Consider the following 18,808-nt stretch of genomic DNA (forward strand, 5'->3'; position numbering starts at 1 on the left):
TGTGTTCTTTTTGGGATCACATATTTTGAAAAATATTACATTTTACAATTTTTAGATATTATTAGTATAAAACCTACATTGTTTAAAGAAAATATGAATGGAAGGATTTGTGAACGAATATTTGCCACAGGGAAAATAATAGGTACAATGTTTGATAAATACCAGGAGAGGGCAGTACAACAAAAGTAAATATCTAACTGAAGGCTGATCCCAAATACAGGAGCATGTGTTTCAATGCAGATCCGTCAATTTTGCCATATGGGAAATGAACGTTTCAGAGCAGAAGATTTTCCTGAGCAGATATAAATCATATCTGCTCAGGAAAATCTTCTGATCTGAAACTGATCTGATAGACAGTGTACGGAACTTACTGATTAAACAGTGCAGTTTGGAAGAAAACTTTGAGCTATCTGGAACACTGAAGATTCCGTCACATATGGCGACCTGACTCTCCCCAAATGGAAGTGTGAAGAAACACAGCTTGTACAACAAGCATCCAAGTGCCTAGGAGAGGTAGAGAAAGTGAAATGTAAACTCATTCATAACTGCACCAAAACAAACAAGGCACCTTACATCAAACTGCACACGGATTGCCATGTAAGGAAACAAACAAGCTGCCGTCAACATTGTGGATGAACTTGTACTATATTTAATAGAAGACAACAAGGGTCAGGAAACACTAACACATTTCCTGTACTTATCTGCGCCTGCTTTGACATGACTACCATAAAGCTGAGGCAGCGAAAAGGCAAAAAAAAAAATCCTTCTTTCTAAAAGATTTATTCTTGTATATTTTCCTCATTATGTTTGCTTAGTTAGTTGAAGGTGGAAAACAAGCTGCCTCAAATCTTTAAAGTTGAACCAGGAAATTTTCTCTTCCTCTGATTTTTCTTTCTCATGTTTATATGACAGATAAAGGGCAATACCTCAGCTTAGGTTTCATAAACTAATATTTTTTTGTCAGACTAGTCTTTTATAAGCATAAAATGATTAAATATGAAATGTTCAACTTAGATCTGTCACATGAGTTCTCATGCATGGGGGAATCTGGCATCAATTGAATAAATGGCGTTTGAAATGCTAATTACAGAGATGTCACACAAGGTATTTGAGAATAAACAAAACATTGGCTGTGGTAACCAGCACTACGGGTGCTAACAGAACAGTACTTTATAAATATAAACATGCAGAGGAATAAAGCACTGAGGCAAAGTGCTGCACCTCACATTGCTAAACTTTAAAGGAAGTCTCCTCCCATGCATTTTGACTAAATCTATTTTTTTCCCCATGACCGGAGGTGAACATAAAATAAAGCAATCCTTTCAATCAAATCCCTCCCCATTGCGTACATAATTTCTGAAGAAAACCGGTTTGACTTCTGGGTTTGTGTTGCCTGTCTAACCAAACCAGATCCTCAGCATAACAGAGAGTTTAAGCAAGCCACATAAACCAAAGACAGGAGGGGGGATTTTTTTACATGTGGATTTGTGTACATGTACCTACCCAGATATCAGCCTTGGTTGTGATGGCTTTCCCTTGGTACAAGTTAATCATCTCTGGGGCTCGATACGACAGGGTTGTGTACCTGAACACAAAGAAGAGCGGATCAAAGGTTCTTACTAGTTTCTGTTCCCCATAAACCTAATAAATTACATAACTTTCACTCTGAGTAAAGTCTGTTTATGAATCATTAAGGCTTTAGGGATGTTTTGTGTCTGGAGATTCAGGGACTTTTGTACGAATTGACAGCATAAGCTCAATATATTTTCTTAACCAGTTGAAAACACGGTTGCCTCAACCAGGAGGTTCAGAGATGGTCACTGTGTGCTTTCAACAAGCTAAAGAGACAAACCTGCTTAAAAATCTTAAGAAACACAAATTCAATGTTTTTCTTCATGAACACAACTGAAAACATGGATAAACCTAAAAACATGAGAGCTAAAATGTTCTGCATGTGCTAAAGACTCTCCAACCTTGTTTGACATTACGGCATGAGACTTTGTGCTGTTATCTTCTCCAAGGCAGGAGGAGCATTAGCTTTAAAGGTATTAATTCTGAAACCAGTGTTTTATGGGGAAAATAAAACTATTAAAAATACCTGTGTCTTACTACTATGTCTGGGCTCAAAATATCACAGTTTGCAGGCGTGATTAATGTATGGATACATTTATTATTTTTTACTTATTTATTTTCATGAAGGGTGCAAGTATTTTGAAAGGCGCTGTAATTGCATATGCCACAAATATATGGTTGTTGTTGCAAAAAAAGAAGGAAAATAAAATCAAATCTGAATGTATTTTTCATTTTGCAGAAAGAGAAAATGAAGAGGGGATATTTTTTTTTTATTAAAGAAGCCACCCTAAGAAAAAAACAACAAGAATGATGCAAAGTAATTCAGTTGGACTCAATACAATGTAGCTCCTCGTGTCTAAAATGATGACTTGAGAAGGAAGAGTTTCTCATAAGACAGAAAAGTTGTAAATCATTACCAATCTGATTGCTCACAAATTCCATTAAACACCTCAACATTTTCACAGGCTACCTCACAATTACCTCTTAATCTCGTCCTCCACAGCAGTCACGCCATCTTTGAGTGGATGCAACACTTTGTGGGTGGCACTTCCAAAATCACACAGCACATAGTTCCCTTGGTCATTCAAGAGGATATTTTCCACCTGCATGAAGACAAGTGTTTAAGAAGTGCTGAGAACGGCCACTAATCATGAAAGACAAGAGTGGAGGTGACTAAAGGTGACTGGAAAACAACTTTGACAAGTTCCTGCAGCTGTCTGCCAGAATATGTCCTTGATCTGGTCAGGCTGAGCCTAACAAGCCTGTTATGACTGGTTTTCCCTAAAACTTGTTGCTAATAACATTAGCAGGAGAGAATAATTGTCTTGGGTAATGAGGCCTGGTGTCGGTTAGAACCAATACCGGTCAATGTGTTCATTTTTGGCTTTCCTTTCGTCCCTGTTTATGTATAATTACACACAGAGCAGGGCAGGATGCCAAGAGAACTGGAAAAACAAGGAAAAAAAAAAAAGAAAAGGGAAGACAAAATTAGAGAGCACAAGCTGAAGCGAAGATGCTTAAAGATGGAGTAAAGTCCTTACAGGCTTTTGTGATATTAAGCCCAGACTATTTTTGAGTGGTATTACAAAAAATTGTATATATCACTAACATTAACTATGCATTTGTTAAGCTGTTAGTCAAACATACATTAAACTGAGACCTACGATTACTAATAGGAGACAGGGTGAAGGAGATTCCAGCAATTTCACTAATAGACTTTAATACACCACTGTTGACCATTGCAGATTTAGAGAGTCTCATATGTTTTTAAAGAGGATTGCTTATAGCAGTGTACTCTAGTTTTCACATGCAGGCTTAGAACCATGTTTATGGCAGATGTAGATTGTTGATTTTCACAGCTAAACCCACTAATTTTGGACTAAAGACTAAATCAACTTGTGCTGATTAGTACCTTCAGGTCTCTGTGGATGATTGCTGTTTTGCACTGGTGCAGTCTGGCCACAGCCTCACAAGAGTCACAGAAGATGGTGAGAACTTCAGCCTCCGTGAAGCCACCGTTCAACCTCTGATTCATCTGTTTCACTACCTGACCCGCTGGTTACAAAGGGTAAGACAAAGGGTTGTCATTTTAAGTGGCGACAAGTATTATTTTAGTATGTTTACCTCAGCCTTGTAACAGAAACAAGTAAATAAATCAATCAATCAATCAATACCAGCATCCTGAGAGGGCTCAACAATCTTGGGTTTATTGTCTATCAATTACTTAATAAACAGATTGCTTCTATTTTAGCATTTCCAAATGAAGCTGTAAAAGTTCCTATTTTGAAAGCATCTAATAAAGAATGCATAGGAACTGCATAAATTAACATTAGCAAAACAACAGAGAATTTATTAATTAATGAATGAATGAAGCATGCCAGAAACAGTGTACTCACATTTCCTATATATAAAGTACTAGCATGTTTAACATTTGTCCAGACCTTTACAGTACTCCATAAGGATGAGGACCTCCCACACGCTGTCTCCTACTGTGTTGATGATGGAGTCCAGGTAGCTCACTATGTTCTTATGGCCTGACAGCTCTTTCTGTTGAGACAAAAAAAATAAAGTGAATTCAGGTAGGTTGATTTGAGCAACAGAGGGAATTATCAATCTTAAAACAAAATAAAACTAAGTGTTGCCCAAGGGTTTGATAAAAAAAATGATCTATTAAAAAATGAATCCGATCAGCTCCTTGTTACTAAGCAGCACTGGAGTTAGTGGATGCTTGCAGAAGGACCAGTGATGTCAATGACCTTCTTAGATTAAAACAATAGCTATAAATGGAGATCGTCTCATACTGCATACAGAGATTAAATAATGAAACGGCATGTTTTAGTCATAAAGATCATTGTTGCGTCCAAGAACCAGATTTGGTCATTCGTACAGTACATAAAGTACGCAGTGAAAAATTTCATGGTGTTCTGAGATTGTATCTGGTAATGTGCAGCTCACCATAATCATAACCTCTCGCTTGAAGATGTTCAGATCAGGAACATTATTCACATACATCCTCTTCAGGGCACATCGTACTCCACTGTGGGTGCGTGCCAGGAACACCATGGAGAAACCCCCTAGGAACACACAACACACACAAAGCAAACGCAAGTGTAAGCTATTAGAAATGCTAGTCACGGCAGTACACAATGCTGATGTCAAAGTGCAGCCCAGATGCTGTACAGACTGTCCTGGGAGAAGCATCTTATATACCATGCTCTAGAAAATTAGTCCTTCATAGATAAATAAAAAGCATCATTACTGAGAACACATCGTTTCCACCGTCAGTCATTACATCCACTCCATTAGCCATGCTAAAATTCATTACCTACTCCACACTCTGAGTCAAGTCGACATCTCTTGTGCCCCTTCCTGATTAGTGACACTATACGTCTAATTCTTGAGCAAGTCTTCACCAATTTCTTTAGCGATAAAACATGAATAGGGTCTTTCTTTTAAATACTGGCTTTCATGTTTATCTGAGAGATTATAAGGACCAAAATAATGGAACAAAAAAAAAGGAACAAACTTGCTGTTACAGGAAAATAATCGATGACAGAATATTTATGTGCAATAATCAATGGGGAACTTTATTTTAGCATTTTAAAGGCTGTAAGCGTAACACACAATAGCTTGTGCATGTATTGCCCACCAATATCCAAACTAGCTATCTAGCAAATAGTCAAAAGATTAGTAGCACTTTAGAGATGCCTTACACTATATGGCAAAAGGTATGTAAATGCCTGACCATCACACCATTATGTGTCTGTCTATTAGCAGAGTTTTCCCCTTTGCTGTTATAAAAACTTCCATTTCTCAAGAGCATTAGTGAGGTCAGGCGAAGGGGTAGACAGCGTTCCAGGTCATCCCAGAAGTGTTCAGGGGGCTCTGTGCAGGCATTCACTCAAAGGCTTGATCAGCTTTTGAGAATTATTTATTCAAAGAAACCATATGGCTAATTTTTGGAGGGTTCTTTGTTTAGTTTTGTTTTTGACACTACAGTAGCCCTGCACAGTGGCTATTTTTAAGTTTATGAGTATGTTGTCCACTTCCAACATAAAGTGGGTTCAATTCACAAAATAAGATTTCAAAAAGCAAAAAAAAAAAGAAGGAAAACAACACAACAACAACAACAAAAACTCACATCAAACCAGAGCTTCTTGCCACCATCTGATGTGTGAAGCTTTCACACAGAGATCCCAGTGACAGAGACAGGGAAACAGTGGCAAAAGGAGCCATGCCTCCACAAGGCCTGGACCATTCGAGGAGGGGTGAATGAACCGTAGCAGCGTCTGACCTGCCAGCCATTTCTCATTAACACCAAGCTGAGTCATGCTGTGGGACCCACAAAGCAGATCCTACAATGGTTTGCTTGTTGCCTAACAAACTCTCTTAGCTGATCTGAATAGGGAACGTATTTTGACTGAGAGCCAGCAGAACAGACCTGGGAAAAAATGAGGACCCACAAAGCTGCTTTTTTGCTATATCAAATGGTGTCTGTGATCAGGTTAAAATAGGGATCTGATATAATGGGGACATGGGTTTATGGAATTATCTACAATGGAAGGCCATTACTTGTAGTTTAGCACAGAAGCTGTCGTAGAGGAAAACGTATGGCTAAGTCGTGAATCTGGAGCGAGCTCCGGCAGCCATTAGCAACCTGCCACACTTCAGTAAATCAAAAATAAGGAAGTCACGATTTTATAAATGAGATGTTAAACAGAATGTAAATATAACCAACAGAAACATTCAGATTTGAGCACTGCTGTGTATGCAGGCTTGACTAAACACAGCTAGCTTTGCAAGATTGTCTTCATGCACCAATTACATTTTATTGTGCTTTTAATAATCTTTCAATAAAAAAAAAACTTTATTAAACTTTTCCCTTTAACCAAAACTGCATATATGATTATGTTTGCCTTTTGAAAATGTAGAGGATACAGCAGCACAAGCCAAACTGCTCTGCACATTTGTATCATTACCCCTCAGGAGATATGCTTATCTCTGCATGCTACAATGAGCAGCTAATCAACTCACTGAGAGTGCAGATACAACAGAGAGAGAGAGAGAGAGAGAGAGAGAGAGAGAGAGAGAGAGAGAGAGAGAGAGAGAGAGAGAGAGAGAGAGCGAGCATGTCTAGCACCCAGGCTATGCAGCTAAGGTATTCTGCAAACCCCTAGTTTTGCTCTGCAGTAAAGGGGACACTATCTTGTATCGCAAAGATGTGTCGAAGGTGACAGAGCAGGCAGAAGTGAGCACACTCAAAGCTGCATGTTTATTATTCACACTAAACATTGTGCCTTGGTCTCAGCCATATCTCATTCTGAACACACAGCACCAACCATGTAATTAGGGTTTAGGTTGCACTCCGATTTGGACTTGAGTTTAAACAGTGGCATCACTAGATAGCACATCATAAATTGCATTAAGTTATTACTCAACTAAAAAAAAAAAAAAAACTGCATTGTCTGAAGTGGAAACTCTCTAAATCATATAATGGGAATGTTTTATAGAAAAGGAAGTCACCATCTTCGGGAACAAGAGACCTGGGCATACCCGTAAAACCGATTTCCAGGAACAACAAAAGAAAAACCGTGACCTGAAACCACATGTAGTGTCTTGTGAAAGTAGAATTGCTTTGATCCAAAAGCAGGATGTTCGCTGCATTGTTGCCCAGTTAAAAACACTAATAGCCTTAGCCATGATCTAGATTTGGAAAAGGTTTAGTGATGTGTAACTACTGAGAAACACTGTAGGTTTGTCAGTAATGCTTGCAGAAGTGAAGATGGGACTATAAATAAACTCAACAATTTATTAGTTGTAACTAAGTTTTTGTCTCATTATAATAAGAGAACACAATTATATAAACCACTTCATGTGCTCGGTGTTGACCAGCAGTGGAGATGCTTATTGAATTGAATAGATACACGAGACAATAGGAATATAAACTACTAAATAAGTATTGCAGCAATACTGGCAGCAGAAATGTGCTCCATAATTAAAAAAAAGGGATCTGATGCAGCTTTGTAAAGTGTGATGAGTACTGCTATTGAGTTCTAACGGTTGGAAATGAACTAAAATGTACTGTATATTTTGGGCTGTCAAACTTGAAATGCTCGATCCATTTCAGAAGTAGTTTCAAAAGCAACTCCAGTCAATTTCACAACAAGTTCTGATTTTGAACAACAGTAGTAATCTTAGAGGATAGTTTAAAAAAAAAAAAAAAACTAAAAAAAAAACAAGCAAAACACTTGGGCTTAGAAAGTGAGTAGCGTCTGTGAGAGCTGCGTGGTCTTGTTTTGTTTGTACTCTGTCAAAATACATATTTGTTCTTGTCCAATTTGGCTTTTCAGCAGTCTATAATAATGGAAAATCTAGACAACGCGACGACGACTAATCTCTTTTCTACAGCATAGGTTTAAAAAAAAATGCATTAAGTCAACGGATTTATTTGTCTTAATACAAAAGGTCTTGCAAAACCGTTGCACGTGCATCCAGGATTTCCAATCTTCTTTTGTTTACCCTTCTAAATATTTTCCCCTAACGTGGTGCCCAAGATACGATAAAATAACTCCTTCAAATACATTTAACGTCAAACAAAGTTCAATGCTCAGCAACTACAATTCATTCATGGCTCATAACCTTTGATTTCTGCACAGATCAAACTTTTCATTTTTTATTTAATACATTGTTCAGTTAGTCGATCCTGGTGCATCATTTCCATCTGTGGTCAATAAATATATGTGCAAAAATGACTGTATTGGCCTGATATAAACCTGTGGTTAAAATGAGTATTTATTAAAGTCACTTAGAATGCTTTAATACGTTTTGAAGATTATGTAGTGGTTAATTTTAATCACATTATACTTTTATAGTTAAGTTTTGTTGATGTTCTGTGATGACGTACTGAGTGTGAATTTGTTCACATTTATCAGTTAAGCTGTTAGTCATGCTGCAATGACATTTTTTTTGCTATGCCAGAAAGATTTTTTTACAGGTTCGAATGATTTCCAAAACTGACCTGCAAGTTTAGAAATGTCTGATTGATATTAGTCCTGTCTCGAGTTATCAATCAAAATGACTTTAAAATTTTAATAACATAACACGCCTAATGGCCAAAGTACGATTTGAGGTCTTCCCACACACAAATACCCAAAAGCAGACGAAAACAGCATTCTTCATATTGTCAAAAAAGCCAATGGACTAACAGGTGAGAAAACACTGCCATTTTTTCCACAGGCTATTTTTACTTCTCTGGTAGTTTCAGCACAACCATAAAGCCTTTGTAAATTATAAAAACATCTAAACGAGCTCTACTTTGTAAACTAAAAATACCATTGAGAGACAAGAACCCAAACTTGTTATGGCAGGACATTTCACTAAACTCAGAGGCTTTGCACTACGCCTGGAAAGCCCCATTTACAGCATCCACCATTCCACAGTCCAGCTCTGCTCCCACACACAAACACACACACACAGCTGTCACGTATCTGTCCATGGTCCCAAGGTGAGGAGCCTTGGGACAGCAGGTGGCTTAAGAAAGCCAGGACATTTTCAGTCCCAGTGGCGCTGCTCGCCCATGGATGGAGTCCATATGCTCCAGGGTCAGGTTCTCAGTAAATCACTGTGCTGTGGATTTTCTTCCCACTCTTCTAAAGCTTTTTCTGTAGACAAAGCACTGCATGCTTCATTAATTCCCTGAGAAAAGGGGAGGGTGAATAGTGCAGAATTGATTTGAGAGAGGGCTTGCTGTCATAGGACAATGAGGGCAAATTACTATTTGTGTGATAAAACAGTAAATAAGACAGCCACCCTTGGGACTCTGCTCCCAGCTAGAGCTCTCTGTACACACAAATACATATCAAATGACTTCATGTTTATGTGTAGATTAGACTCCTTAACTTCATCACCACAGTAACAACAAACAGGATTCCTAAAGTAAAGTTCTCAGTTCATCATAACAGCACAGACGCCGGCAAATCATCAGCAGAATGGTGTGTCTACGCTATTATTGTTTTAATTCATAGTCATGGTCATGCAGTGAACCTCAATAATGAAGCTATTCAGCAACAGTCCTGAATCCTGATGCAAAGCATACACTGGCTGAGGCAAAACAGGATTTATAGTAGTTAGTGTGCACAGTTGACTGAGCACGCAGTTATGTAGAAACAAAAAAGTAAAGCGTTAACCTGCCATTATACTATCCTGCTGTAAGTTAATCCCCTTGTAATTAAACATGAACAGAGAAAAGATACAAGCCAGACTCGAATAACATTTACATGTGATGTGATGACAGAACGGAACAACTTTGGCCAACAACTTTTTATTATAGGTGCAATCCGATGATCATAAACACATTCACATCCTTCAGTCTGTAATAATATACAAACTAGCTAAGCACTGTACATTATGCTTTTGTCTAGTTGCTCCAGTTTCCTGGCAACTAAAACCTGGTCTGGGGAACACAGTGGAGCTTGTACTTATAATAATACAGTTATGATTTTCCTACACATAAATATTTCACACTCACCTCTTTGTTGCATCAGTCTCTGAGGACAATATAGTTCAAGTTAAACAATAAAATTCCTCACCTGATCCACCAATGTATCTTTAAAGCCCAGCAATCCAGGAAAGTGCTGACTGCCTAGCAGCTTCATTAACGGTCAGCACAATTGCGCCTAACGAGGTAGCATTAGCAGAACATTGTAGCTTGTGAAGAACATAGCTTGTGAAGTGAGAGACAAATGCTGAGACTTTATTAGGAAAGCAGGAGATCCTGTCCATGAGACCTGATGCTAGAGGCTTGCAATTCTGAAGATTTTTACAAGTACATTATTATGTTGGCTTTGTAGAAGGCAACATTCTGTTTTCCTATTGAAGCTTAAACAAAATTATATCAAGAGTAACTCCTCCTAGGGCTTTTGAGCCACATGCACCAAATTTGGATATGTTGTAGACCCTGGTCTGATGTTTGTTGCTATTACTTTTCTAAGCAATCCTACTTTTCTAAGACGGCCTTTTTTCCCATAGCCTCCCATTATAAACTTTCGAGGTTTATAACTCAGCAAGCTTTCGAACTAACTACACCAAACTCGGCCAGCTCCTTTAGGGTGATGCTCTGAACAAAATTTTAAATTGGTGTACCAACTGGCCTTTCATTTGGGCTGCAGCCCCACCCAAAATATGCAAAATCAAAATACTTTTTACAACATGGACATGTGACATATCAAAACACTCAGCACAATGAGGAGAACTGCCTCACGTGTATTCTGGTCACGTCACATGAAAAAAATAATTAACACAACATGAACATTTGACATATCAAAACACTCAGCCCAATAAGGGGAACTTCCTCAAGATGACGTCACATGCTCATCTCCGTTTACCTCCAAATGTTTTGGCACCCTAGCTTTCTGTCTACTTGCTTCCAAAAGTAACACTGACACCCATGTCCACTCGCCTCCAAACAGCACCAGCCTTTGCGAATACTTGCATCGTCAAAGCCAACATCAAAGATTGTCGTGACAAACTTTACAAATCTAGTTATTATTATTATTATTAGTCGTAGTAGTAATAGTAGTAGTATTCCTGCAATAGAGTTCCGAATACACCTTCAGGGTTAGGGTTGATTGCTGGGTGTGGGTTTTCCTGGCTTTATGGGTAATGCAGCACTGGCACACATGTGAGACTAAACCTTGAGTGTTTTGCCAGGCAGGTTAAGACTGAGCTTCTCATGAGGCCTCACAGCAGAAGAATCTGGGAACCAGGTTTAGTAGTTTGACCAAGACAACACATTCGGAATCAGACTTTCCTTTCAGAAAGATTTCAAAGTATATGAATTCTAACTGATTTACCGAAGTTCCAAAGTTTTAATCAGCAACATCCATAAATGCTACATTGAGAGAAACCAATGCCTTAAGATAAAGATAGAGACGCTTTACTCTTTCTGTGACCCATGACATCATCGGTCACACTGGATGTGCTGTTGCACTGCTCCCCTCCCTGCCTCTAGGGTTTTGGTGAAACTACTCCTACAGACATCTGCACTTGTATTACTAATATCCCACTATTTACAGATTACTAGAATCCTTTACATCACAGACAATCCCTTACATGTATTGTGTGGCAAATGTTACGTTATAATTGCCTTGTTGTAGAGACATATCTGAAGTGAATGGCTAGGTTTGAGCTGACAGGAGAGTCTGTGGTAACACAACTGTACACAACCGTGGTAAGCAGAAAAGCATCTCAGAAGACAGAACACATTACTTCGACGGCAGAAGACCACATCCGGTTTAAGAGTAGGAATCTGAGGCTACAGTGGGCACATGATCACAGAAACAGGACAGGTGATGATTGAAATACAAGACCAGGCAGTAGTACAAATCAGTGGCCCAGGCACATTGAACAAGCCGATTAGATATGCATGTTTGTAATCAGTGGTTCGTCACACCTTGATGCTATAGCTACAGTGAATGCTACTACTTCCAAATTCCACTGACTGATGCACTACATACAATGGGTGGGGTTGAAGGTAGAAAAATTGTTACTGGACATATTATTCAGTGTGCAACAAAACCAAGCAACCAAAAAAAAATAAATAAGATAAAATAAATTATTTTAGTACAAAACTGTAAGTAATAAGTTTGCTGTAAGCAAAAATAACACCTAACAAAACCTAACATCGATAGCAAGTCTCAAATAATGCCCTTTATGCCTGTACATCCTACACGTTTATTTCTCTTACTCTATATTAATCCACTTAGCTAACTAACTATCTAATCACTTTGGGGCCTAGTAACAAAGAATTTATACAACCACAGCATGAATCTGGTGTACATCGAATCTTACGTGGCTAGAGGGCTAGTTAAAAAAAATTATAATTTGGCCACACCTACTTCCAATTAACGTGTTATTACATCCCAAATATTCTGTGTTTTGGTAAATACCAGCAGCTTCCCACAGCAGCTCGTTATGAGGAAACTGTGAATGTCAGCATGTTTAATAGCATATTTAATGTTCTGATTTGCAGCAGGGAAACGAACACAAAGCACAGATGTGAAACGAACACGTTCGAAAAAGGGTAAGTGTCTAACTGTCTATGAGTGAGATGTCCACCCAATAACAACAAAATGGCTAACCCCTGGTGAGATGCAGGCTGGCAGTTTCCATGTCTCCATAGGAATTCCTCCTGAGACAGACAAAAGGCCCCATCGAGCCCTGTTTCCAACAAGGATCTTCCTGAACTGAGGTAATCGCCTTTGACATGCAGCTCTCTCTGCAGCAGATGTGAACACTACACAACACTGAACACACCCTTTTCATGTAACTATTTACCACATATTTAAGAAATACAAGGAAGTAGCAGTAAGTTTTAAAATATCAAGTCAAAATCTATTTCCTGTGTTTCCCTAGCAGAAATCAGAAACTAACATTCTATAAATATTTTGTTGCACGTATACGGCTGTTAATAATAATCTAAGAAGTCTATATATAGTACAATATGGTACATAAGCCTTACACTATAGTATACATCTTGTGAACCTTAATTGTCTTCTGCATCATTGTGCCAGAAGTAAAAAATAATAATAATAAGGCACAATTTATATAATGTAGCGCAATACTTGTAGGTCATTAGAAAAAATAACGTACTAAGTAATAGACCACTTTTCAAATAAAACTGAAATGGAGAGATGGGATGTCTGGTTCACTCGAGGAAAAAGAAGCAAGGGTGACAGCCAAAGTCTGCAGAAAAACTGTGGCAGGTTCACCAAGAAGCTTGGAAAAACATACTATGTAATTTTCTTATAAAACTGCATGACGGTGTATCTAAAACCGCGATCCAATTTAAAAAACGAGCTATGGTAACAGCAAATGTCAACTTGGTCATGTTTAACTACTAACTGCACTTTACTGTCAAGTTCTTAAACACAGGAATGTTTCATTTCACATTTTTTCCCCTTTACTTGAACATACGCCTTGGGTAGGATAGTGTATATTCCTGCATGAACATTGGATTTTTGTGGAATAATAAATATATAATCAAGCTTAATATCAGGGACTACAACGTTCATGACAGATCAATTACTATCTAAATGTACATCCAGTAGTCATATGATGGTTAAATTAAATTCCTACTATGGCAAATCAGAGATGTGAACTTCAAAATGAAGTCAAGCATATTTCTTTACTAATTTTTATATACTTACGGTTTTAAGAATGATGCCTGATACTCAAGCTTCGAATGGTACCTCATCTCACCGTGTAATCTGTGATGACCTGATTTATCATATTCACTTTACCCAGGTTCAGACATAAAAGGGAAGGGGAGAAAAAACTGCAACTTTTGCTCATGCATCATTCCACACCGTGTGGGTATGCCATCCATCTTGCACTGACAGGCAAGTTAAAACGATCCCACATACAACTCACAAATATCTGCTAAAGAACACTGTTTAATCTGTTTCCCACATGTGACAAAGTTACACCACAATGATGCTCACAAATTTATCTGCCTGAATACTTGCGAGGCTAAAAATAGTCCCGCTCACTTTTGGTGTACACTTGAGAGATTCTGCACGTACTGATGGCTCCCCTGACAGCACAGCGGGATGACTGTCATCCTTCTGGAAATTTACAGCCAGTTTGTTGGGAGAATTTGCCTTTAATATTTCTCAGACGATTCGTGTGTACATGAGAATGTCCTATGAAAAGTGAAGCGAATCTATTGAAGCAAAAATAAAACACAGAGGGAAATGAATAGCATTCTGATACAAAAATCAAGTAAATGAATGTGAAACTACCACCTATTTTCCACCAGAAAAGTGCAGAACACACACACACACACACATGTGCACACACACACACACTAGTTATGCAATGCATTAGTAACAAAAGGACATGATATATACATTTGTCCCAGTGAGACCACACAAAATAGCCTAATTACTCACATGGTCATGACTGTGAGCTGTACCATGATAATCAGGAGCGTATGACTATTATCCATAACTTCCTCAAAACCTGGCACAACATTCTCCTACACTAAATTCTTTAAAATCAAATAAGAGGGATGATAGTGATATAATCCTACGCCAAACATCTGAAAAATAGCTGCAGGACTGCAAATATAATGTCAGGTATTTATCACTTCTAATATATATTTTGAGGCAAAAGGACTGTGTTTTAAAGGATCACCTACTCATTCATGCAATTATACAATCAGCAGTGTAATGCATAACCTCATGCAGATAAAGGTCACGTTAATCTTCACACCAGACATCAGAATGAGAAAAAAAATAGCAGTAATGGTTGTTGGCACCAGACAGGTTGGTTTGTTTATTTCAGAAATTGTAGATCTCCTGTAACACACAACATTCTCGAAAGTTAACACCGAATAGAGGGGAAAAAAAACATAAAAAAACAAAAAAACGACATAACAGTCCTACATGAATGCTTTGTTAATAAGAGAGCTCCAAGGTGAATGGTTTGAGCTCACAGGAAGTCTACAATAACTCAAATATTCACTCTTTAAAACTGGGGTGAGCAGAAAAGCAGGTCAGAACACAAAACATGTCAAAGCTTAAGGCACATTGACTACAAAAGCAGAAGACTACATCAGCTTCCACTCCTGTCAGCCAAGAACAGGAAACGGAGGCTACAGTGGACACAGACTCACTGAATTTAAACAGATGAAAACTTGGACAGACCCGGCGATGTCTTTTCCAAACTTCCGTAACCTTTAGCAGGCATTCCATGCTAATTTTCTCAAGATCGTGGCTCTCTATGGCTCAGAAAAGATCAGATGATTTATTGAAGATGTTTAAGATTTAAAATGTTCCTCGAGAGATCGTTGTTATGGAATCATAGAACATCCGAAACAAACTTCAAACATGAATTAAAACTTTGGGGAGTTCCAGTATCTGTTAAGAAAGATAGGAAGACTATCTGTGGTAACTCGGACATGAAATTTACATATAAAACCTCTAACAATGTTTGTTTCCCATTGCTGAGAAAACTTGTCTCTGAGGAAGTGACTGACTAGCTGAGAGTTCATTTGCTTTACTTTTTTTTTCTTCAGAAGTTGAACATGTCAGTAACAGCTAGCATCGAGACCTTCCAGAGCATCTGTTCAGCATCACTGTCGAACTCGGGCATGGTAAGGTCATGTAAACAACCTGCATAATTGCACTGCTGAGGTCCAAGCTTTAGACCAAATGATAAAGTTGCCTAAGCAATGGCAAAAAAAATAATAAATCTCTTGTTACCATAGCAGCCGTGATGCGCAGAATCAAACAAGTTCAGATCAGAACACTTTCCAAAATGTCAACATAAATAAAACTCAGCAAGAGAGAGAAAACTCATGTCCAGCACTGACGGTGGTGAAACACTTCAAACATTAGTTCTATTCACTCTAATAACAAAAGACAGCTGTGGTGTTTAGACGTACAACAAGAGAAGTCACAAAGACTTTGCTGTAAACCTGCCTGAGGGGGAAAATAATCATAATGCATATGTTTTCTGACTCTGTTCTTTCTCTTAATGACATTGAGAAGGGACATGTTGACAAAGTTGGTCTCTTCTTTTTTAAATGTGTAGGTTGGGTCAAATTTTAGGTTAAAATTTACACTTAGAAAATCCCAGGATTAAGTTTACATTAGATAATTAGATAGATGGATAGATAGATTGAGAGAGACAGAGAGAGAGAGAGAGAGAGAGAGAGAGAGAGAGAGAGAGAGAGAGAGCGCATGTCTAGCACCCAGGCTGTGAACCCCTAGTTTCGCTCTGCAGTAAAGGTGACACTATCTTGTATCGCAAAGATGTGTTGAAGGTGACAGAGCAGGCAGAAGTGCGTGTTACTGTGGTATAAGAATAGTGCACACTTTTTCTTTAGCAAATATTATGAAAAGTGAAATCTAATATGTTCATCTTTCAAAATTTGAGAAGTCAGCCAACTTCTTTTTTTTCTCTAAACAGCTGCTTCTTGCTGTATCACAGGGCCATTCGTAGGAAAGTGTCACTAAAGTCCTTCCACATACATGAGCACACAGATGCCCACAACAGGATATGGCCCCTGTGACTGAGAGGTTAGAGAGTAAAGTTCACCATCTATCCCACCCTGAGAGCGTGGGCACTTTTGTTCCCTTGTCTCCTGATCACTATTGGCATCTAAATCTATCAGATGATTTCCTGTACAGTTATAAGAATATGTACTTAGCATTTGATTTTCAGTGCTACTCTCTGTGATGCTTTTACAGAAAATATTAACATCTTCTGCCCAATCAGAGAAGATCATTTAACAGTATTTTGGTCTCAATACTTACTGTACTAAGAACAATAAAAAAAATAAATAAAAAAAACACAATTATCAGAAGTAAAGACATTTATCAAAATACTTCTACCTGCCTTCATGAGATCTATGCAACGAAATTGACAACCGAAAACTGGCTGCCTCAGAGAAACCCTGAAATTTGGTGGCATACGATCCTCCTGCGGTTAATGTGCATTGTTCAGAAAAAGAAGCAGGCCAGGTCAGATTCTAGAAATAGAGGGAAATGAATGCTTTCTGAGCTTATCCAGGATGAGAGAAACTCAGTTACACAAAATGAATTAGGTCTGCTAGCTTATGTTGTCTATTCTATGCACGATACCTTGGGAATACAAATGCTTTGACAGGTAATTACTTAAGAAACCCTTCTGAGCTGATGCACAGGGTGAGATACCAACAGTACCATTAGCAGAGACGTGAATGTCCCATTTTCTCTACAGAGGTGGTGTGTTCCTGTGTTAAGCACTGTATAACCAAGATTCTCAGTGCAAACAAGCAAGAACCTTGCCTTGAGTCTCACACCATCAGTTTTCATGAGTAAATGCTGGTCTCGATAGGGTGAAGGGAAATTACAAAGCACAACAACTAAAGTTGTAAGTCCTGGAAAGCCATGACAGTGCTTTCAGTAGAACTGATGAGTACAACAGATCAGAAAGCATTCACAAAACACAGAGTTATATAGCTTGTCCATTTAAAGGAGTTGTATTCCCATATCTTCTGCACTAATCTGCTGAGACATTAAGCGGTCCAACCATTACTGCCTGCACATGTTTCTCTAACTTCCTTTACATCTTATCTTATTTGACAGCTAAAACAAATTGCAACGTTGCTGAAAACTGGCTGAAGAATAAAACGACAGAATGATTTCCATTAATTTCAAAATTAACTTAAACATATAATCCTACTTTAATAAACCTTACGAGTTGCCTTAAAAGCAAATATATTTATAGCACTGATGAGAGACGTAATCAACATGAGGCATCACTGTTAATAGTAATAACTTGATGGCTGTTCTTTGAACCATTTTAAAAGAAACAGGGAGTCGAGCACAGATCCAGATCCACTCTGAACAGCTGGCAAAAATCCCTTTCTCTACAGGAGAGAATACTTTTTTGTTTTTTAAATTTAGATCCCAAACCAGCAAGCCAAAGGTCACCATGGTTGAGAAATCTCCCTGAGATTAGCACTTGAGGAAACTCATAGTGAGCTTGTTCTCTTCTAGGTGACGAATAGTCATTATCAGTCATCTCCGAATACATGAAGAAAACAAACAATAAGGCATGTGTTGCAATGATGGTCAAGATGAGCAGATTGTGAATAAGAGTCCTGGGATAAGCACAGAGAACCTTCTCTATGATAACAGTAGCAGTTCGTACAAGTAGCACTTCCTTTGCATTTATGTGATGTTCTCACCACAGAAAGTGAGTCACGAGTGCTAAAAGCTCCATGCTGCAGCTGATCACACAGAGAGTACAGATTCTGAGAAAGAAACAGCACTATAATTTAAACGTAATAACATTACGCACCGGCTCATTTGCAGTTATTATTAACTAAGTAGACACAGTGAGAAAGCTGTATTGCATTTTAATCAAAGAGAAAAAAGGTTGTTGGGCTCCGGAATGGTGTAAAGTAAAAAAAACAAAAAAAAAAACGTTCACCCTACGTTCCAGTGATCACAACCGTACATGGTGTAGAGTCTAAGAGCGCAAAAATGAAGCGTCGCATCCTCACTTCCCTTTTAATCTCAGTGACACTAAGCCAATCATCGATGCATATGAGCTCATGAACACAGTTAAAGGTGAGGTGCACAATGTTTGAAAGCCAATGTTGACATTTGAAATCACCAAAACAAACATGCCGCTAACCCAGATGGTTGTCACCCCTGTTTTGATAGCTCCGCCCCACACATAC

At 38.3% G+C, this 18,808-nt stretch overlaps 1 protein-coding gene across 5 annotated transcripts in view; it reads right to left on the minus strand.

The window, feature by feature from the left end:
• bmp2k (BMP2 inducible kinase) overlaps positions 1-18,808 on the minus strand; it is a 38,607-nt gene that overhangs the window by 13,339 nt on the left and 6,460 nt on the right. For 4 of the 5 annotated variants that reach the window (XM_027138435.2, XM_027138434.2, XM_027138433.2 and 1 more), the window contains exons 2-7: positions 4,528-4,646; positions 4,014-4,119; positions 3,485-3,627; positions 2,554-2,675; positions 1,504-1,585; positions 372-504 (exon numbers count right to left, since the gene is read on the minus strand). In XM_027138435.2, the coding sequence (XP_026994236.2) occupies positions 372-504; positions 1,504-1,585; positions 2,554-2,675; positions 3,485-3,627; positions 4,014-4,119; positions 4,528-4,646 (705 nt within the window). Of the gene's footprint in view, positions 1-371; positions 505-1,503; positions 1,586-2,553; positions 2,676-3,484; positions 3,628-4,013; positions 4,120-4,527; positions 4,647-13,778; positions 13,907-18,808 lie in introns of those variants that run through there. The other variant, XM_027138436.2, reaches the window with a different exon arrangement.

Source organism: Tachysurus fulvidraco, chromosome 9, assembly GCF_022655615.1.
Source record: "Tachysurus fulvidraco isolate hzauxx_2018 chromosome 9, HZAU_PFXX_2.0, whole genome shotgun sequence".
Classification (NCBI taxonomy): Eukaryota; Metazoa; Chordata; class Actinopteri; order Siluriformes; family Bagridae; genus Tachysurus; species Tachysurus fulvidraco.